This window comes from Condylura cristata, unplaced genomic scaffold (assembly GCF_000260355.1).
Source record: "Condylura cristata isolate star-nosed mole 26May11 unplaced genomic scaffold, ConCri1.0 scaffold00011, whole genome shotgun sequence".
NCBI classification, from domain to species: domain Eukaryota; kingdom Metazoa; phylum Chordata; class Mammalia; order Eulipotyphla; family Talpidae; genus Condylura; species Condylura cristata.
In genome coordinates this window covers 39,595,029-39,616,982 of record NW_004567112.1, presented here as the reverse complement: position 1 = coordinate 39,616,982, position 21,954 = coordinate 39,595,029, and the positions used below count along the sequence as shown (strand labels likewise).

The 21,954-nt window shown below is 43.5% G+C and overlaps 1 protein-coding gene across 1 annotated transcript in view; it reads left to right on the top strand.

Moving 5' to 3' along the window:
- The window catches only part of HKDC1 (hexokinase domain containing 1), a 37,249-nt gene extending 17,393 nt beyond the window's left edge, over positions 1–19,856 (top strand). Inside the window, exons 8-18 of the mRNA XM_004680822.2 lie at positions 1,258–1,413; positions 2,437–2,670; positions 3,408–3,712; positions 5,627–5,772; positions 5,857–5,976; positions 8,716–8,811; positions 8,982–9,081; positions 10,270–10,453; positions 12,294–12,449; positions 15,195–15,428; positions 18,683–19,856. Coding sequence (XP_004680879.1) covers positions 1,258–1,413; positions 2,437–2,670; positions 3,408–3,712; positions 5,627–5,772; positions 5,857–5,976; positions 8,716–8,811; positions 8,982–9,081; positions 10,270–10,453; positions 12,294–12,449; positions 15,195–15,428; positions 18,683–18,830 — 1,879 coding nt within the window. The 3' untranslated portion in view covers positions 18,831–19,856. The remainder of the gene's footprint in view (positions 1–1,257; positions 1,414–2,436; positions 2,671–3,407; positions 3,713–5,626; positions 5,773–5,856; positions 5,977–8,715; positions 8,812–8,981; positions 9,082–10,269; positions 10,454–12,293; positions 12,450–15,194; positions 15,429–18,682) is intronic.
- Positions 19,857–21,954: the final 2,098 nt, after the last annotated feature.

The following is a 21,954-nucleotide window of genomic DNA, read 5'->3' as shown; positions in this document are numbered from 1 at the left end:
CCGGGGCAGGCGGGGATCAAACTCATGTGGAAGTGGTTTTAGCTTCTCAGTGCAGCTTTAACCTGCTGCTCTACCAGGGAGGGCCGTGTCCTTGGTTTTTTGTCATATTGTGTTTAGAGAATAAAGATTATATTTAAGGGCCCTCCCTGGTGATACAATGGATTCAAGCGCAGAACTATGAAGCTATCCACAGCCACTGTAGCATGGGTACGATTTTGGGCCATGGAGGTGGTCTAGATGGCGTGGCATGTAGACCTGCCTGCTGCTCCCCTCAGCAGTGTATTTCAGTCAATCTCCATGTTTTGCTTCCCGCTCTGTTTTTCGCTGGTAAATCCTCTCGCGCCCTGCACCGCCCCCCTCTGGCCTGTATCCCGGTTTATGTAGGCATAAATAAATAATTTTTTTTTTTTTTAAAGATTTATTTATTTGTGCATACAGAACTGGGGTACAGGCCAGAGGCTCAGGGGCGGTGAGAGGCTTCACCAGAGACAGAGCGGGGAACAGAACAGGCAGATCGACGAAGCACACTGCTGAGGGGAGCAGCGGGTGGGCCAGGAGAGGTCTGCCACACCATGTGGTCACCTCCGGGGCAGGCGGGAATCGAACTCATGCGGAAGCGGCTTTAGATTCTCGGGCTGTGCTTTAACCCGCTGCGCCACCAGGGAGGGCCTAAATAAATAATTTTTAAAAATTATATTTAATAGTTTACCTGGGAAACAATTAGTAATTATTTGTTGTATGTACATGCAAAGTTAAGGTATAGGTAACTTGGTACAATATTTCACTTAAATCATTGTAGAAACTGTCTGGGGCCATCCAAGCCCAACTCATAAACAAAGCACTTTTCTCTCATGAAGTTTGACATAGGAGTTGAAATCATCAGAGTTTGAAATTTGAATTTATTATGCCGTGGTTAGGTGACCTTGAGAATGTATCTGATGTTTCCGAAGTTGAAATTTCCTTATGTCTAAGAGGAGAATGACACCCCACAGCCAGGAGAGATTTGAGAGGAAGCCTCTTGGAATCAAGTTCTTTGTGAGCAGGAAGGAATCTTGGATCTCATTTAGTTTAGCCCTCTCCTTTCATGGTGGAGTGAGTGCTGTACAGAAAGGATAGGGGTCTCCCGAGGACATACCATGCTTGACTGTACTGAGGACTCCTGACCTGTGGAACAGCCTTCCACTGCCCATGGGCTTTGGGGGAGCATGCTGTGTGATCAAAGGCTTTGCTTCTAACCATCTGTTCACGGAATTGTAGGTATGAGAAGATGATCAGCGGCCTGTACATGGGTGAACTCGTCAGGCTCATCTTGCTGAAAATGGCCAAGTCTGGGCTCCTGTTTGGTGGCAAGACATCCTCTGCTCTCCACACCAAGGGCAAGATTGAAACGCGACACGTGGCTGCTATGGAGAAGTAAGCTGTTGCCTTGACTCCACAAAGGGTGAGGTGGGTGGTCATGGCAAGGTATGGTTGTGGTGGTGAAATAGACAGGACCAGGTCTTCCATCTTTGTCATGACAGTTTCAGGCTTGGGCATGGCTCCAGGTGGGTTGGTTGGCAATGTCTGCTGAGACTCAGATGTGTTCTGATTGTTCTCATTGGCCAGGGTTGCTGCTATCAAAGACTAAAGTCCTTGTCTAGCAACATTTTTAGCATGACAGACTCCTTTGGGAATCTGTTTCAAGTTGTTCTAGATGCTTTGCCTCCAAAATGCACATTTGCACAGTTTGGCCTACTATACCAGAGCATCCTTGAACCTATTAAGGCAGTGCATGGAATCCAAGTTTAGATATCCTGTAAGAGCTTTCTCTATCTGGTATTGTTGGGAGTGGCTTTAACTTTGATGATTTAAGGCCACTCACATAGGTCTCTGCAATGAGGAACTGAGTGGTAAAGGCAGCTGACCACAGTCAAGTCAGGGTCATACTCCTAAGGCTTAGAAATCCTGGCATTGCCCTGAGATTCATAATCAGTTTAGATTCTGAGCTCAGCAGACTGGCTTCTGACACTGAGAATCTGTGTTTGTGTGGAGCCTGCGGTGACTGAGTTTCTATGAAAGGCAGTATGGAACAGGCTTGGTTGAGTTCTAGCATCTAGTCGTCAGAGTTCAAATTCTCACCCTTGCTTTGACTAGTTGTGTGACTATGGACAACTTACTTACCTTCTCTGCACCTCATGTCACTCTTCTGTCCTATAGAGATTGTGCTTTGTCCAGAATTGTTGTGACAATTGAGTTAACATTTGTCAAAGCCTTAGTCAAGCTCCTGGCACATAGCGAGTGCTCAATAAATGGTCATTGCTATAAACATTGTCAATATTATTATTATATTTTTCTATGTGTCAGCCTATTTATTTCCACAATCTCAAGAGCTGGGAAAGTTGGTTCTCCAAAGTGGGATGGAGAAGTGTGGGCCTCTCATTTCTGTCTCATGGGCAGGTATAAAGAAGGCCTTGCCAATACAAGAGAAATCCTGACTGATCTGGGCCTGGAATTTTCTGAGGATGACTGCATTGCGGTCCAGCATGTCTGCACCATCGTTTCCTTCCGCTCGGCCAATCTCTGTGCAGCAGCCCTGGCAGCTATCCTGACACGCCTCCGGGAGAACAAGAAGCTGGTTCGACTGCGGACCACTGTGGGTGTGGATGGCACAGTATACAAGATACACCCTCAGTGAGTGCTTGAAGCTGACCCATGTCCCCCACAAACTAGTGTCCCCTGAGACAGAGTTTCAGGGCTGTCTCTGGACTGTGTTACTTCTCTGAGCTGCTGGAACCCACCATCTCCTATTGGTTTTGAGATTACAAGGGGAAGGGTAAATTCAGAGACTATATTCATCTAACTAGCTAGGTTGCTTTGGGGGATCATTCTTAAAGAAATATTCTGCTGAAGTCTATTTCCTGACTTAGAAAGTCATTTATCAAGGATCCATCCATCAATTCACCTATCCATTATTATTGAATACTTATTACATGATAAGATGGGCAAGAAAGATACAGCTAGCGATAGGGAAAATAGGGATAGCATAGGTTGCCAAGTTCACATGAAGGATCCTGTTAGAAAACATGAAAATGGGAATTTCCTAGGAGAAGGAAAAGCAAGCCCTTCTGGCTAACAAAGCTGGTATTGGAAGTCATGGGTACATCCCCTTCTGCATAAGGATGATGTTTAGTCAGTACATTATTTGTGGACCTGCCCTACTGGTTAAAGTATTGGTGATACAACAGCTTCTTTGGGACTCCTGAGTGGGCCTTCCACTGCCCCAGCAGCCCTGGTCCCTCCCTCAAGCCATTCCTTCCCTCCCACCTCCCTCTAGTACTCAAAGGGCTCCCTTCCATGATGACACCTATTTGTTCCTATTGTTAGGCCTGGGCTTGTGTGACTGTTACATATTTTGGCCCCTCCTTCAGATACCCAAAACGCTTGCACAAGGTGGTGAGGAAACTGGTCCCAAACTGTGACGTCCGCTTCCTCCTGTCAGAGAGTGGCAGCACCAAGGGGGCCGCCATGGTGACAGCGGTGGCCTGTCGCCTGCAGGCCCAGCGGAAGCAGATTGACAAGGTGCTGGCTTTGTTCCAGCTGAGCCGTGAACAGCTGATGGGAGTGCGGGACAAGATGCGGGCCGAGTTTGCGTATGGACTGAAGAAGGAAACCCAACCACTGGCCACAGTCAAGATGCTGCCCACCTATGTTTATGGAGTGCCAGATGGCACCGGTAGGTCGGTCATAGCTCCCTTCACTGAAGGCCACCAGAGCGCCCTTAAATCCAAGGACCTCGTTCATGTCTGTGATGGTGGGATGGGGAGTTTGGTAGGCAAGAACTTATGAACTTTCTTGCCTTGGTTGACCCAAGGCATGTGCAGTGAGAGAGAGCTTGTTAGACTTCATGTCTGAGCCTGACTAGTGGTGAACACGATGCTCAGCTCTTGCTGCTGCAAAACAGAAGACCCAGATTCTATCCTAGGGAGCTTCCATCTGAACTCTTGGAGAAGCCTGACTTGTCTTCCTGTGCTGTCTTTTCTAAAACTCTTCTCTTCTGGGACTTGACTGTCAACCTCTCCTCTGTCATGGCTATCTTTCCCTGACTTTTTCAACCTTTGATCCTTCTGTGCTCAGCTGAGAGGAGCCCATAAACAGTATAGTGAATTCTCTAGGCAAATTAGTTTATTTCTTTGAACCTTGGAAGCCTCACCAAAAATAATGACCTTTGTGAAGTGTTTTACATCTTGTAATTTTGCTTTTAAGCCTTTAGTTTCATTTCATCATCACAACCATTTGGTGTGTTCCATAAATGATTTCCATTTTATGGATGCAACAAATGAGACTCAGAGAGGTTAGATGGCACACACTGCTGTACACACAGATAACACAGCTGTACTTGGGTCGCTTAACCACAGAACTAATATCCTTTGAATCTACATGGGAAAAAAACTGAGTGTAGTAAAGACACTGTTCAGTTATACATTCTTTCACCCTTTTGCCTTCATTCCTCAAAGTTTCATTAAGCCCTTTAACCTACTATATGTCAGGCTGTTTTAGACCTGGTAGCACAGCCTGGAGGAAAACGCAGTGGAGCACATGGCCTCTTGGACAGGCAGACAATAAGCAAACATATATGTAGGTAGCAATATAATGCAGGTGCTGTGAAGAAAAACAGAATAAGATGAAGGGTAACAGAGCTCGCTGGAGTAAGTCTTTGGCAAATTCAAACAGCAGTAAGATGACCTCTATAGCTTGAACAGAATGAGTGAGTCAGAGGGCAACAGCAGGAAGTTACGATGAACAAACTAGGATGCTCTGTGACACTGGTGAAGTGAGAGATGTTGCACTGGGGTGGCCCTGAGTGGCATTGGGAGTTGTGCTTGATAGTTTTTCTTTTTTAAAACTACAGAGTTTTTCTTAAAGCTTTATTTATTTATACATACAAGAACTGAGGTGTAAGCCAGAGGTGTGGAGGGTGAGAAGATTCACCAGAGACGGAGTAGGGAACAGAACAGGCAGATGCACTGAAATACACTGCTGAGGGGAGCAGCAAGTGAGGCAGAGAGGGCTGCTGTGCCATGTGGGCCAGCTCCCTGGGCAGCCTAGTACTTGATACATTTTCTTACTAGACAGGTAAAGTATCCAGGGAAGGGGAGACAGGGGACAGGAAGAACCATCCCATGTTCATGATGAACAGTTTCTCTAGAGTGGAAATGCCCTTTAAAGTTCTTTTAGTCAGGGTAGACAGGCCTGGATTCATCCTCAGAGGTTCCTTGCATATAAATTCCACCTGTGGCTTTTACCAGGTACCCTATATCTAGACATAGTCACTTGGGGCTCCCTTGAATGCCAGAATTAGAGCCAGAAGAATGCTCATGACCAGTTTCTTTGCAGGGTGTATAGTAAGTCCTCTTGCTCAAGATAAAAGGCTATTCTCAGAAGTTCAGGCTCCTTGCCTCCAGTTTAGGGTGCTCTGTCTGCTGCCTTGTTGCCGGTAGTTGAGGTGCTGCCCCTTGGCCCTGAGTCCCAGGAGGCAGCATGTGGATCTGCTCTGTCTCTTCCCGCCAAAGCCTCCACACCAGTGCTGCTCTCTGCATGTTGGTTGAGTGTACTTTCTCAATGTCTCCCCTTATTTTCTCCCCCACAGAAAATGGGAAGTTCCTTGCCTTAGACCTGGGGGGAACTAACTTCCGGGTCCTGTTGGTGAAAATCAGAAGCGGACGAAAGTCAGTGAGAATGTACAACAAGATCTTTGCCATCCCTCTAGAGATCATGCAGGGCACTGGTGAGGAGGTAAATGCCAGGCAGGGTTTTCTAAGGGCCAGCCCCCACCCCATATCACTGCCAGTTGGGTCTGACTGCTACCCTCTCCTGCAGCTATTTGACCACATTGTGCAGTGCATTGCTGACTTTCTGGACTACATGGGCCTCAAGGGAGCACAACTGCCTTTGGGCTTCACATTCTCATTCCCCTGCAAACAGACGAGCATTGACAAGGTAAGACACCCACTAGGCTTGCCATCAGGCTGGCAGGCTTTTTTCACCAGGGGATCTCCAAGTATTTGTGACTTACTGCTCATTTACATACTTGCTCAGGCAATTGGAGCCACTTACTTAATTTACATATTATGTTCCATTTTCATTATGATTTTTTTTGACTGAAGTTTACAAAAGAATTTTAGAATTTAGGGTATTATGCAATAAAGGAACACATGCACAGGAGTACCTTAAAGAGAGATCAAAGCACATTACAGAGAGATAGAAAGTGGTAATAAACAAGCCAGCTATAATATTTTGGCAGAAATATTACCTGTCCTTTTGCACAGTCACAGTAAACAGGGACACACAATAGGCTGCAGGGCTTTTAATGTCCAAGAAATGAAAGCTTACCATGTTAGACTTTCAGGAGGCATTTATCATATGGACACTAATTGAGTTGAAATTGAGGAACATCAAAGATAATAATTACAATAAATTATTCATAACACTACCAAAGCTTACACAAGGTCTTCCTTAGAATTCTTGAATAAAAGAACCATTCAGCTCATGGAGAGCAGAACTCTTTTTCTCTAACAGACTCACATCAACTAACCCCCGAGGATTGGTATTAACACAGAACACCACTCATGAGTGACAGGGAGGGCTCTGGTCAGCACAGCAGTTAACTAGAGAACTCATGACAGCAAGAATGGCACCCAGTAGTTCACACACAGTAGGGCCCTCCCTGGTGGCACAGCAGGTTAAAGCACAGCACTACGAAGCTATCTACAGCCACTTCAGCTCGAGTTCAATATCTGGCCAGGGAGGTGATCTATGTGGCGTGGTAGACAGACCTCTCCTGACCTGCCTGCCCACTGCTCCTTTCAGCAGTGTACTTCATCACCTGTACTTCTGGCCTGTACACCAGTTCTGTATGCATAAATGACTAAATCTTTGGAAAAAAATTATGTAAATGTAAACAGAAAAGATCTATAATGATCCTTCCTCAGATTGAAATGATAGGGAGTTAAATGGCACTTTATTGTTATCAGTAATGCTTTAATTAAAAAATGCTTTAATTAAAATGCATTACTGTGTTAATGTTACCATTAAAATTAACGCACAAGGGTGGGGTTGGGGGGGTGGGGAAGCTACATGCTGCTGTCCATGGTACTAAACAATCTATGGGTACCAAGACACAGCAGCTCCATCTGACCCAGGACACGGGGCTTCTGTCTATCCAGGGCACAACTTCTTTCCAGCAATTATGAAGACACAATTAAGGGGTGGGGTGGGGGAGGGTGGAGACCAATGACAGCTGAGAGAAAAGCCACCAATGGCTGGGGAGAGAAGAGCATATTATTATGTAATGGCAAATAATAAGAGATTTTTCAGTTGGGGAGATTGCTTTAATGTTTTACATATACCCACCAGGAAAGGATCAAGAAATCCCAGCTTCCCCTGGGATGTGGAGCGAAGGAGGGTGACGAGGACTGCAGACCTAGGGGGAGGTGGCCTCCAGCCTGCATGGCTGGTGACACTGCCATCAGAGTTGCTGGCAGCCTCTCTGATTTCAGCAGTCTGATCTAGATACTTCCCCTACTCCCACACTCACCTCATCCCTAGCACTAGGCTCTCAGAGCCAGGCTAGATTCATTCCTGCCTCTTGCCAATATTGCTAATATTGTAATGGTGCCTGTCTTTTAAAAATTAAAATTTTCTCCTAAATATAAAAAATTTAAATGCTGATTTTAAGGAAACTAGAAAATACAAATACAACAGGAGAGACCAAAAGGCAGCCATAATCTGTACCCAGAGAGAATCACTACAATCAATGACCCCTTGTATATGCATTGTTCCAAGCTTTTTTTCCAGATGTGGGGATGAGGTGGGGTGGAGAGAGACAGAGACAGAGAAGGAGAGAGGATTTTTTTTTTTAAAGAATGAAAGGAGAATTCGCCATTTGTATTTGTTTAATGTCTCTCACTTAATGGCGACTATTTTCTAACATTCAGTGTTCTCTTACAGCAGTGATTTTTTTCTATGACTAAATTAACATTTCCTGCATTAATGTACAAGACGCTGGATGCATATTGTGGCATTGAGAGCATGCCTCTATTTTTTCACTGTGGAACAGTGCTTTGATGTACATTTTCTATCTTTTTTTTTTTAAATGTTTTTTTTTTTTAAAGATTTATTTATTTATTTGTACAGAACTGGGGTACAGGCCAGAGATGCGGAGGGTGAGAGAATTCACCAGAGACAGAGCGGGGAGCAGAACAGGCAGATTGACGCAGTACACTGCTGAGGGGAGCAGCGGGCGGGTCAGGAGAGGTCTGCCGCGCCATGTGGTCACCTCCAGTGCAGGCGGGAATCGAACTCATGCGGAAGTGGCTTTAGCTTCTTAGTGCAGTGCTTTAACCCGCTGCGCCACCAGGGAGGGCCACATTTTCTATCTTTATCTTTTATCACATCTTAATCTGTCTTGGATAAATCAGTAGTCCGATGACTATGATCCAGGCCTTTCCTATCTCCACTCATGGCAAGTTGACTCTGGGTGAATATGAGTTGCTGCAGTTACTCCACTTGGCAGTAGACCTTGTCTGAGCTTTGTGCTCTGTGATGACTTTGGGCCCAGTGTTAGGGCATAGAGGGAAGCAGTCAAAATCACATGCATTTGACTAGCAGCCAGTTACAGTGTCTTGCATCTCTTTGATGTTGGTTGTTGCTCAAACAGTTTCTTCTCCTTTCTTTCAGGGAATGCTCGTTGGATGGACCAAAGGCTTCAAGGCTACTGATTGTGAAGGGGAAGATGTGGTAGATCTGCTCAGAGAAGCCATCAAGAGGAGAAATGTATGTTGATGTTGGGATTCATGTCAGGGGTTAGGGGGGTATTTTCTCCTGGACCCCTGAGCTCTGCCACCACATGCCCAGTCCCTATGATTCAGTCCCCTTTGGGCAAGTCCCTCCTGAACCTTTTTGGCTCACACAGTCTACTTAGAATAGAGCTGTTTCCTTTACAGGAGTTTGATCTGGACATAGTTGCTCTGGTGAATGACACAGTGGGGACCATGATGACCTGTGGCTATGAAGATCCTAATTGTGAGATTGGCCTGATTGCAGGTAAGTGGTCAAGCATGTCCCACTGGCCTACTCACTTCTGATCCTTTGGAAGTTCTTTTTTAAAATAGATGCTCTGAAGTCAGCTTTCTCTAAGGCAGAGATGAAATTGGATTGGAATTTCAAGTCTTTGATTCCTGAATCTTTTCTAATGGTATTTATCCACTAAGGGTCCTGATCCAAGGTTGTTCTTTCTGTTGAGGAAGGAGAATGACTTAGAGGAAAGGGCTGGGGCTGAGGATGTTAAGATTTTTGCTCTGTTCCAATGTTCTGTTCTCAGCCTCTTCCAGCTGTCAGGTGCATAGGATGGAGAAGACTGCAGAGAAACAAGGGGAGAAGAGGAGAGTGGCCTGAAGTGTCACAAATATTTAAGGGGTGTTTGGGAGAAGTCTGCCAGTGATTATTGGCAAGGGTGGATGGCTGGAAGATGACTTTCTTGGAGGTGAGAGGAAGGAGAATTTGAACCAGTAAATTGGGATGAAGGGCATTCAAAGTGACAAGACGAGGTAGTATTGACAGAATCTGGAGAAATTGTACCATTTGGTTATTTGGACTTCCTGGGAGTGGAATACGGATATGGGCATCCTGAAATGTCCTCAGTGTCAGGTAAGAGGTTACATCTTTCTCAGCTCTTGCCTGCTTTGTGATCTTAAGTAGGTTACTTACTCTCATCTTGAATTTTCTCATCTGTGGACGATATCTAGAAAGGGAAAGAGGTGAGTCTTATTTGATTGGCTCTAATAATTGCCTGGGCTATTGTGCTGAAAATAGTTCTGAGGCCAGGTCAATGGCAAAAAGGGTGGCTTCTAGCTGATGATAACTTGAAAGTTCACTTTCAAGTGTACCTAGAATTTAACAGTAATGAGGAGGAAGAGGAAGAGGATGATATCACAGGCACCATTCAATGAATATTTCCTATGTGGAAGAAACTTAGGACCGCCTTTCATTTCTTTTTTTATAACTAACTTCTAACAGATCTTTATACTGACTCTTTATTTCCTTCTTAAAGATGAAGAAATTGAACCTCTGAAAGATGAGATACTTGTCTAAGGCCATACAGCTATGAATGTAAAGCTGGAATACACACTCATTTGTAACCGACTCTGATTCTAAGTTCCTATCTGCTGCATTCCACTGCCTAAGATTGGTATCACCATTCACAGTCTAAAATCCCTTTATAATTCTTCCCAGGAACAGGCAGCAACTTGTGCTACATGGAAGAGATGAAGAACATTGAGCTGGTGGAAGGGAATGAAGGGAAAATGTGTATTAACACTGAGTGGGGGGGATTCGGAGATAATGGCTGCATAGATGACATCCGGACAGAGTATGACAAGGAGGTGGATGAGGGGTCCTTGAATTCAGGCAAACAGAGGTGAGATGGGTAGGTGTGTACGTCTATGTGTTTTTTACAGTTTATGACTTTACCATATCTAAGGCAGGGTGCCATTTTCATATCATAGACACTACAACCTAATGTATATATTATAACCCTCCATCTGATGTCAGAGAAGTATGTTATTTGAACAAAAGCCAAATATGATGACAGATTTCCAATAAGTAGAAGGATGGAGTCCCTTTTTATGACTACCACAAGGCACTGTAAGGGTGGCTGTAGAAGCAAGACAGAGGCCATTGGTATGTCCATCACTGTGCCAGGTGCTGCAAGGTAGGATGTGGTGACTCACTGAGTTCTCTAGGAACTTTTAGGCTTTTCTGAGGTCCATTTTAGAGGTCAACATCCTTAGCCTCTGAAGACTTGGCTGCCAGGTTGCTCACCTCAAGGTTTTCCTGGAGTAGGGAACTGGCCACTGGTGATGGGTGACGATCCTGGTTTTCAGCTGAGACATCATGTCCCACGTGGGTCACAGTCACTCGTAAGGTTCATTCCAGCTACTACGTACACTGAAGTGTTTTTCACTGGCAGTTGTACATACTTTTCTGAATAGGAGAGAACGGGGATTAGAGAGGGATAGACCTAACATGCTATGACTTGATCACAACCTGGGATCATCCATTAGGGCAGGGGATTGTAAAGTTTTCTGTAAACCACCAGATAGTAAGTGTTGTATTACCTGGCCATATTGTCTTGTCACAATCAAGCTCAGTATCTTAGTATATAAAATGAGATGAGAATATAAATTTATTGTGACAGGTGATATTCAAGTGCGGAAGTTGAGCAGATAGGAAATCTGCTGGGATGCCTGAGCAGGGGCTACCCTGGTAACTGTTGAATTGAGGACACTGCATTGCAAGAGGCTTGGACCAGGCTGTATGTGGCCCTGGTGGCTCCTGGCTTCCCTTGGTACTTGTCTTTGTAGCTGGGAGGCAGGTGTGGGAAGACTAGCTGAACCAGCTGTTGCTCAAAAAAAAAGGGAACTGATCAATGAATTCCAAGCTAGAACATTCAAGTATCAGGGCTCCAAGGGGCAAGTTTCTCCTGACTTAGTTTTGTGTCTGAATCCACTGGAGGCTCACAGTTTTGGAGAGAGAGTTTAAGGGCATAGCACATTCGAATTTGCCTTACAGTCACCATAACATGTTTTAGTGTTAGTTCCTGAGACCAGCGGGGTCCCGAGAACTTAAGAAAACACAAATCCAGTCCCTATGTCTCAGGCACACTCAGCTTTCCAGCTAACTCTGCAGGCAGGGCAGTGACCTCATTGCGGGAACAGATGTCACCTGAGCAGAGTTCCTGGTCTGTGCCTGTCCTGGTCAAAGCCTCTGTCCTCCTACCCCTTCCTCAAGGAACTCACAGACAGGTAGAAAGAGGGGAGGGAGCTAACATTTTTCCATCGCTCCTGGTGTGTGAAAACAGTTTAATGTATTATCTCATGGAGGAAAATCTTGAGTCAAACAAATGTCTTCAATTACAAAGCCAGTGAGAATCTTCAGTAGAACAGAATTATAGTACAGAATAAGGAGAACTGGTTTTGGGGCCAAGAGAAGGACCCACTTTGGCTCTGTTCCTACTGTGCACCAGATACTTGCCTCCCAGCTAGTGTATAGGGCCAGTGCTTCACTCCCTGGATCACAAGCGGCAGCTTACAGGTCGCTCAGGTCAGTGTGGCTCCAGAATTGGCTGTCCCACACCATGCTGTCTTCTGCATTGCAGTTTTGTGGGCCTGCTGCCCACTATAAGCCATCTGAACCAGCTGGTGGGTACCTTCCTTTCAGGAGTCACCAGCACCAATCTTTCCTGCTCTCACCAACAGATACGAGAAGATGACCAGTGGGATGTATCTTGGCGAGATTGTGCGGCAGATCCTGATTGACCTGACTAAGCAGGGTCTTCTCTTCCGTGGGCAGATATCAGAGCGTCTCCGAACAAGGGGAATCTTTGAGACCAAGTTCCTGTCCCAGATTGAGAGGTGATGTGTGATCAAGTTCGCCTGTGTCTGTGTGGATGTGCTGCTGTCGTACCAGGTGCTGCAGATTTGAGGTTTAGAAATTAAAGTATTACAGCCCCTGTCAGGCAGAGGTTGCTTCCTGGGGTGTTCCCTCTGTCCAGCTCCATCAGGATGACAAACTGAAGAGGTACACAGAGCCAGCAGGCCTGCCTGGGCCTTGGGGTTCCTAAGTAATTACACAGGAGTTAGGTTAGGCCGAAAAGTGATCTTCTTTGCTTCCTGAAAAGGTGATGTGTACGTAATATGAAAGAAAAGTTTTGAAAAAAAGTTACTCACATGCTTATTACTAAATATTGCTGGTTTGATTCAACTTTTCAAGCTTTTGAATGTGTGCAAACATATTTTGCTAGCAACTCAAACATATAGCACATGTTCCGTATACTGTTTATTCAGTGTTTGTGGAAATTCCCAATTATAATTCTGGTGGTTACTTGATTTTTATTACTAAAACTTTTAAGTATATACAGAAGTAGTGGGAATAGTAAAATGAATCTAAGGTTTTCATCACCACCCTGATCAACTCATGACTAAAGTGGTTTCCTCTATATGTTCCCTGCTTTTCCTTTCCCCACCCCCAAGCTGAAACAAATACCATGCTTTATATCAATCAGTCTATAAAAATTCCCAAATGTATTTCTTAAATATAAATTCTTAAAAATAAAAACAAAAAACATCACCACAGAACCATCATCACACCTGAAATTGCCAATGATAAACTTCAAGCATGTGAAAAGTCCTGTCCATCTTCTTATTTCTCAGATTGCTTAAAAATAATGGTTTTTTTTTTATTAAAAAGTTTATTTTTACATCATTTTGCACATTTTTTTTTCATCTCAATTGTAATCCCCACGGGTTTCCCATCACCAAATCACCCCTGAAAAATAATGGTTTTTAAATGGATTTGTATCAGTGTCCAAACAAGGTCCATGCTTTGCATTTGGTTGATATTTTCAAATCTCTTTTAACCTATACGTACCCCCAAACTTTCACTGTGTATTTGATGAAGAACAGATCATGCTCAAGATTTCCATATTCCAGATTTTGCTTATGATAGCATTTAACTTTTTCTGCTGACCCTTCAGCTTCCTGCAAATTCAGGGTTAGACCATGATGGATGGTTAGCTTCTCTGCTGAAATTTGAATATTATGTCATTGGCAGCTTTGAGCAGTCTGTCTTTTATGTTAGTGGCCACTGATGCTTATTGCCTAGATCCATGACTTCACTAACTCTTTTAAAACGATGATAATTTATGCTATCTCTCCTGCATTTACTAGTTGGACTACTTCTAAGAAGGAGAAACTCCCCCATATCAACTCTGGTGTAATTGTCACTTTATATGATTGCATAATGTTAATTGTGTCTCTTTACTATAATGTACTAAACTTTCCCTTAGTATAGAATGTCTAATTTGTAATTTACAAATATCTGCAATTCTGACTAGAATACTATTCTATTATATATATAATAACATAATTATTCTTTTTGTACACATAGTCATTTGTTTCTTAGGAATTGTTTCTTTAGTAGAAGCATTCTGTTCAAAGAAACATTTCCCTAGGGACACACTATTTAAAGAAGATTCATTTCCCACAACCCCCAGTTATGTGCAAATGTGTGGGTTATATCGCTTTTCATATTAGCATTGGATGTTATCAGAGGCTTCACGTTTGGAATTCTCTCAATTTTTTTTCATTCAGTAATATTCCTATTATTCTTCATAGGCAGATTCCAGCAAGCAAAAATCACATTGGGGAAAAAAAGAAAATAAAAGTTTCTTTAATGAGGAACCTTAGCCAGACTACTGCCAAGGAGTCCCTGCTTACCAGAGGGGCATGGGTAGAATCAGTTGCAGTATTAGCAGCAGAAATGCTGTGGTTCTGACCTGTTGATATGTGGATGTTGGGTATCCTTTTTAGTCTGGCCTTCGACTCATCAGATCCAAAAATTCAAGTTAAAAGTCATCACCTTTGGTAGTCAGATGTATTCTCTTTTGCTGTAGGGAGAAATAGTTTTTCTCTTGCATGCAATAGCTAAACAGATTAGCTGTCTTTGCCTGCTTTTGTATTGGCCTGAATACCAAGTTACTCCTGGAGAAGTGCAAGTTGTCTGTGCCTCCAGAAATGTTTGCTTTTGTCATGTAAGAGTTGTTTACTTGGGTACTTTGCCTTCTACTGGTTTTTTTCTTTTTAACCCTTCATGGAATAAAAAGATGGTAGCCATATTGTGCTCTTTGGAAGATGTTGTGCTGACTGTGGCCCATTTAAAAGCATTTGTTGAATGCATAGGACAGTGATTCTCAGGGAGAAGAACCCTTACTTTGCAGTTTAAAATTCACCTTTACTATTTAACCTGTTTATGCTGTGTGACCTGAGGCAGGTTGCTTCACCTCTCTGGGCACAAATTTCCTTTATAAGATTAAGTCATTGCTCTGTTGCTTAACCCCAAAGATAACTCTGATAATACACTTGAATATGCTCAACACAGAGATGTCCACATTTTATGTTTTCCAGGTAAAGGGACTTCTTAGAGTGGCAGAACCTTCTGGAGTCTCAACTTCTAAAGCATCCTCTTCTTACCTAGCCATTAGCTAGATCATTTTCTCCTCCTTCCTGCTAGGGAATCTAGGAGTGGGGGGCTGTAAACTGTGTAGAGCATGTGGCAAGGCCTCAGAAAGCAGGTCCTGAATCTTGCTCTTTTGCCTGCAGTGATCGGCTGGCCCTCCTCCAGGTCAGGGGGATCTTGCAGCAGCTCGGCCTGGACAGCACATGCGAGGACAGCATTGTGGTGAAGGAGGTGTGTGGGGCCGTTTCCCGGCGGGCAGCCCAGCTTTGTGGTGCTGGCCTGGCTGCCGTTGTGGAAAAAAGGAGGGAAGACCAGGGGCTTCAGCACCTGAAGATCACTGTAGGCGTGGACGGCACCCTGTACAAGCTGCACCCACAGTGAGTGTCTGACAGGCAGGGTGGGAGGGTGCTGAGGCTGAGTGGGGACTCAGTTGAATCTGACAGAAAAGGTGTGTAGTGCTCTGGTGGCTTCCTAGTGGCATGATGTGGGCAGATCAGGCATCCTCTTGGAACCCCAGCTTCCCTAGCACTGATATCTCCACCTCAGAGAGCTGCGTATGTACGGGTTTGGTGAGTTCGTGATATAACGTGCGTTGCACACCTCTCAATACATATAAGTGATTATTAACATATTTCCACCCAACCTCACAGTGGAGGAATAAGAATTGGAAGTTTTGTACAAGAGAGGGCATTTCTCAAGTATGGTTATAATTTTCTTTCTTTTAAAGATTTATTTATTTATGCATACAGAACTGGGGTACAGGCCAGAGGTGTAGGGACAGTGAGAGGCTTCACCAGAGACAGAGTGTGGAGCAGAACAGGCTGAGTAATGACGTACACTGCTGACAGGAGCAGTGGGCAGGTCAGGAGAGGTCTGCAGCGCCATGTGGACCACCTCTCGGGCCAGGGATCAAAACTTACATTGAAGCAGCTGTGGCCAGCTTGCAGTGCTGCATCCTAACCCGTTGCACCACCAGGGAGGGCCCTGGTTATAATTTTCTTAGCTCAGAATTAGTGGACAGAAGAATTAAGTGCCCTTTTTAGCAACATGAGTTTGAATCCTAGCCCCACCTTAAAAGCTGGGAGGCTGGACTCTCCCTGATGCAACTAGTTAAAGCACCATATTTTGAAGGTCTCTGAAGCCACTGAAGCATGAGTTTGATCCCCGGCCAGGCAGCTGACCCACATGGCGTGGCAGACCTCTTCTGACCCACCTGCTGCTCCCCTCAGCAGTGTACTTTGTCAATCTGCCTATTCTGCTCCCCACTCTGTCTCTGATGAATCCTCTTACCCACCACACCTCCGGCCTGTACCCCAGTTCTGTAAGCATAAATAAATAAATCTTTAAAAAAGAAAAGAAAAGCTGGGCAACTTCTTACCTTCTTTTGACCTCAGTTCTTTATCTGCAAAATGAACATAGCAATTGTATCTACCTTACTGGTTGTTGTGATTAAGCTAAATAGTGCTTACAGAAACATGGGAATCACAAAACAGCAGTGATGCAAACTGTTATTTTCATTTAATGTTGTACATTTTATTGTGGTGAAAAGGAAAAGTATTAACAAGCTTATAAAAATGTCTAGTTGTGCTGAAAGATATACCTGAATAGCATTACTGTCATCCTTGATCCTTTGCCCTCTTATGAATAATTATCCAAAATTACTGATACATGAGCAGGCAAAATGGGAGAAAATATTTGCAAATTATGTATTTGATGAGGGACTTACATCTAGAATCATAAAGAATACTCACAACTCAACAATAAAAAGGCAACTAACCCAATTAACAGATGGAGAAATGATTTCAATAAGTATCTTTCCAAAGAATGTCTACAAATAGTCAATAAACACAGGAAGAAATGCTCAAAGACTGACAATAGCAAGTATTGATAAGGTGGTGGAAATGGAGCCCCCACACACTGCTGGTGGGAAGCAGTTGGGTGAGTCCTCAAAAAGACAAACAGAGTTACCATATGATCCAGATTCCTTTCTTGGGTGTACCCAAGCAAACTGGAAACATGTTCACACAAAAATTTGCTGGTGATGTTCATAGCAGCATGATGGTCAAAAGGAAAAACAACCCAAATGTCCATAACCTGATGAGTGGAAAAACAAAATGTGATACCGCCATGCAAGGGAATATTCCTCATAAAATGGAAGGAAAGTAGTGAACTTTAATGAACCTCAAAAAGCATCATGTTGCGCGAAAGAAGCTGGAAACAAGGTGACATAAATGATTCTATTATGATTAGGCAGCGCTATAGACAGAAAGTAGATCAGTTGTTGGGGGGCTTATAGGGGGGATGCATATGGGGAGTGACTATTAATGAGTATGCAGTTTCTTTCCTTCTGTCTATAAAAATTTATTATTTTTCCCAAAAAAAAAATCTATTCTTTTTAATTGAGGTAATACTAGGATGCCCTTAGCGGTATTGCCACTGTGATGTCCCACCACCAAATCACCTGTAGTCTGTTACCTTCTCTCCCTCTTTTTTCAGGGTGTTCAAAATGTTCTGGGATTCGATAGTAGTGATGGTTGCACACCTTTTTGAACATACTATAAAAAACACTGAATTGTAAAAAATTTAAAATCCTTAGAAAGAGAAAAGACTTGATAGAGCAGTGACTGCCAAGCCATTTCCTCCTTTCTCCCAGGCAGGTTGGTGCTAAACACCCTCCTGTGCCTCCATAAGGCCTCAAGCCCTTTCCTCCCTTGGACTGGTAGAGCCCCAGGGAGCTCCAGTGCTGACCCCTGGCCGTGTTTTGGAGTCAGGTTCAGACCCTGTTCTGCGAGATGACCGCTGGCCACCATTCATGGCAACTCAAGATCAAAGGACCAGAGGTCTAGGCCCCAGGCCTCCGGTAAATGCATTTAGATCCCACAGACTGAGTCCTGTAACCGACTCCCAAGAGGCCCATTCTAATGGATTTAAACCTCAAAAGATAGTTGAGAGAGACCAAGTGTCATAGTAAGATTGTGTTTTCTGGGGGGAAAATTAATGCAGGGAGAGAGGGATGGATGAATGAGTGACAGATAATGCCAATGGGGCAAAATTTCAATTTTGCAAAATGTATATACATACATATATATATATATATATATATATATATATATATACATATATATATATTCACTGCACTAATCATTCCATTTTTTATAAGTTTGGAAATTTCCAAAATAAAAATTTGAGCAAAAAAAAAAAAAGGGAGAACTTTGGGAAGAAAAAAAACAACAACTTGGTTTGAATATTAATAACTTTACTAGGTATGTAAACTTGGACAAATTTCTTAATTTTTGGGTATTTATGTAGTATATATGTAGTGAAAATAACAAAAATAATAATAAATATCATATTATTTTATAATAATAATAAATATTATTATTAAAAATTAATAAAAATTTCAGCTATTATTTGTTAAACTTTGATGATAATCCAGGATAAAGCTCCTAGAATAGTCTCTAGCATTAATAGTTACCCAATAAAAGGGACAATTAAAAACTGTTTAAGAGGTTGTTTAAGAAACTGTTCCAGAACCATGAGAAGCAAATTGGAAGGAACAAGATAGATTGCAATCATTTATTAATATGCCAATCCTGTATGTCAAGGCTGATGATGTTTCTCTTTTTCCTAGCTTCTCTCGGATATTGCAAGAAACTGTGAAAGAATTAGCCCCTCAATGCGATGTGACATTCATGCTGTCAGAAGATGGGAGTGGGAAGGGAGCAGCTCTCATCACTGCTGTAGCCAAGAGGTTGCAGCAGGCACAGAAGGAGAACTAGGAACCCTCAGGGTAGGGCTGGCTGCGCCTTGGGTACTGACCAGCCTTTCCTCTGGTGGCTGAGTTGGTCAGGGACCAACAGGCAGGCTTCTGACTGACTTCACCTTCCTGAAGGTTGAAAGAGAACACCAGGTTCCCTGGTGCTCTTTTCATTCCAAGGGCATGAAATTAAGTCTCTGCTTTTGGCATATTTGCATCAAAAAGGGGCCAACTTGTAAAACCAAAGCATGTGCCCTGAGAAATCACGTTTCAGATGAGACCTGAACTGTCCATTCTATGTGACTTTGGGTTCTGCAGCTGCTGAACTTGAAACATACATATCATTTGCTCATGTGGCCTGACCAGCCGAGCTCCCCACTAGGCTGCTTCAGCCACTTCCATTCCTTGGTACGTTCTGCCAGCTCGCAGTCCTCTCTTAATGGTCCCGATGGTGTTCATTACATTACACCATGGCAGGGTGAGGTGCCATGTTCCCTGCCTGACTTGGGCAGGTGAGTGGCCAGGTGAAGGTACATAACATAGAAGGCAGGTGGGTCCTGGGGAAAAAGAGGGAGAAGGCTCTTGCTTCTGTGGCTCGACTTGCACCCTGATACCACCAGGAAGGCATCTGTACTGATTCAGGGTTATTTGCATGAAGCCAATCTGACCCATCACTCTTCGTTTTAAAAACTTAACAGTTTGCAATTGTTTAGTGATAAATGAAGTGTTTCCCTCAGTACATAAGACTCTCATGTCTTCTCCACACGTCTGAGAGGGAGATATGTGGAGGAGAGACCCGTAGAGACACTTGAGAAAGACATGGGTGAGGGACATGTGGGGATGCTGACAATGGCAGCCATCGTCTTCTCATAGTCTGTCTTTTTATCCCAGCTTTCTGGGACCTGCTTCAGAGCCCCTTTCCTGTGTTTCTCCGCTAAAAGGTGCCTTAGACTCAGCAAACTTTCAGGCCTAATGACCCTGCTGCAGGCCAACCCCATTTGGCTGGGCATTTGCCCATGAAGAGATGGGTAATCTTGGGTGTTTTATTGGGAAACTATTATCCTTTCTTCTATCTCTATGCACAATAATTCTATTAAAGTTCTTTTACAATATGAGTCTGCTTTGCTTTTGTTTACACTGATGGCCCAACCCCTTAAGAGCAGACAAGTTTGGGATTCCTGGGGTACTCCTACCCCTATGCTGCCACTGGAGTCTCTTCCTTTGCACCCTGCCTGGAGAGAGGATCTGGCGAGAGATTCAGGCAGCTGTGCCACCAGTTTCTCCCAGACTTATCCTGCCAGCATGTTGGGCAGGTATAAGAAGGCTCCCCAGCCTCCTTGCTTTCCGACTCTGGTTTCTTAAAAAAAGAAAGAAGCTCCAAGGTATCTAGGCAACATTGCACATTGTGATGAACTCATAGCATCATAGAATCCTTGAACCAGAAGGGAACTGCAGAGAAGGCAGACAGGCATCTTGTCTTTGGACAAGCAAGCCTCTGAAACACCTGGGGCAATGGAAGGCTAACTTCTCAGTGTTCACTGGGCAAGACCAGCACAAGGTAAATTCCTCCTGCAACCACCGAGGCTTTTCCTCTTAGGAAGAGCACGTCCTACCTCTGTGGTTCCCTTCACCCTGGCATGTTATTGCTAGAAAGAACTGATGAATATAGATTAAAAAGTAGATTTCCCCCATGACTCAGTCAATTTAAATAATCAGACAGTACTATAGTCAAGAAAACATTTGAGGATAGGAACCACAATTTGGGTCAACAACCCAGGATGGCACCAAGGTGTGTTACACTAGGGACTAGAATAGGGGAAGTTTCATGGATCAAGCAGGGGAGTGCTGCAAGGCTTAGGTCATTTGTTTGAAATTTGGGCTTGGTTGACAAGAATCTTCAGACAGAATGTTGCACTGTGGAGTCTTTGTAACAATTAGCAGATGGCTTTCCTGTTTCTTTCCTAGGCAATAATGAGACAATAGAGAGTGTTATTTGTAGTCATCGATTAGGAGAAATCAGTGAGAGGGCCCTCCTTCATAGTCACCCCTAGGTTGACTCCAGGTGTTGCATCAGGTGGCAGTCAGCCTGCTTCCTTTTCACTGAGATGTCTTACCATGGCAACTTAGTGACAAGGTGGACTATGTTTGACTCAAAATAGGTTCCACGACTTTGACTCTCCAGAACAAGTGTTCTGTCTTTAGAAATCTTGTTTTCTTCACATTAGCTGGGTGGTGCTCCATGGGCATAAGGACTTGGGCCTCGTCTTCCTGTTGGCCTCAGAACCTGTACCAGTGATTGGCATTGAGTAATCATCGGACAATTCTCAAAATTAATAAATGAATGAATGCTCAAACAACTGTGTGAATGACTTATTGCTTTGCTTTGAATCTCTCCATTCATTTGTCCCACCCAGTGGGACTTAAGTCTTTATACAGTAGATACTATCTAAATGATGGTTCAGTGCATATCAAACCCACCTGCAGACACTTCTAAGACCCAAGAAAATATAAGCTACCATTCCTGCTTTGTAATTCATAGACTGGCAGGGAAGATAAGACATATAAATATGTGAAGTATATTATGATATACAGGGACAAGGTGAAGATGTAACTTCTGACCGTGTCCTGCATCCTCTAGATAAGGAAGTCCCAAACCGTGCATGCAGATTGTAAGCATGGCATCATAGGCCCCTTGGGATAATCATGTGAAACCTCAAAGGCCCTTCTCAGAATCTTTTATTTTTCTCAGAAAATTTTTAAATGCTTAAAATACATAGAATTACTAAGGGCACCAATGATATCAAATTACTGTTATTAAGATATTAAAGTGGCAAATAGATACGTGGATACATACATGGACATGTGGATACATACATGGACATGTGTATACATATAATGCTTATTGATTAATGCATTATATCACACGATCCAGAGGAAACTTAATAAACAACCATAGTTTTGAGATAGTTGCAACAACACAGTATGAAAATGTCTGTAGTTTCTCCTGGAGACAGTCATTGTTTTGCTAACACTGCGTTTGTAATAGAAAGAAATGCTAAATTTCAATTAGATGTGATTTAAAATGGAGTTGAGCTTTTTCCCTGAAGAAGTTTATACATTCTTCTCTTTGGGGAGTCCTCCATAAG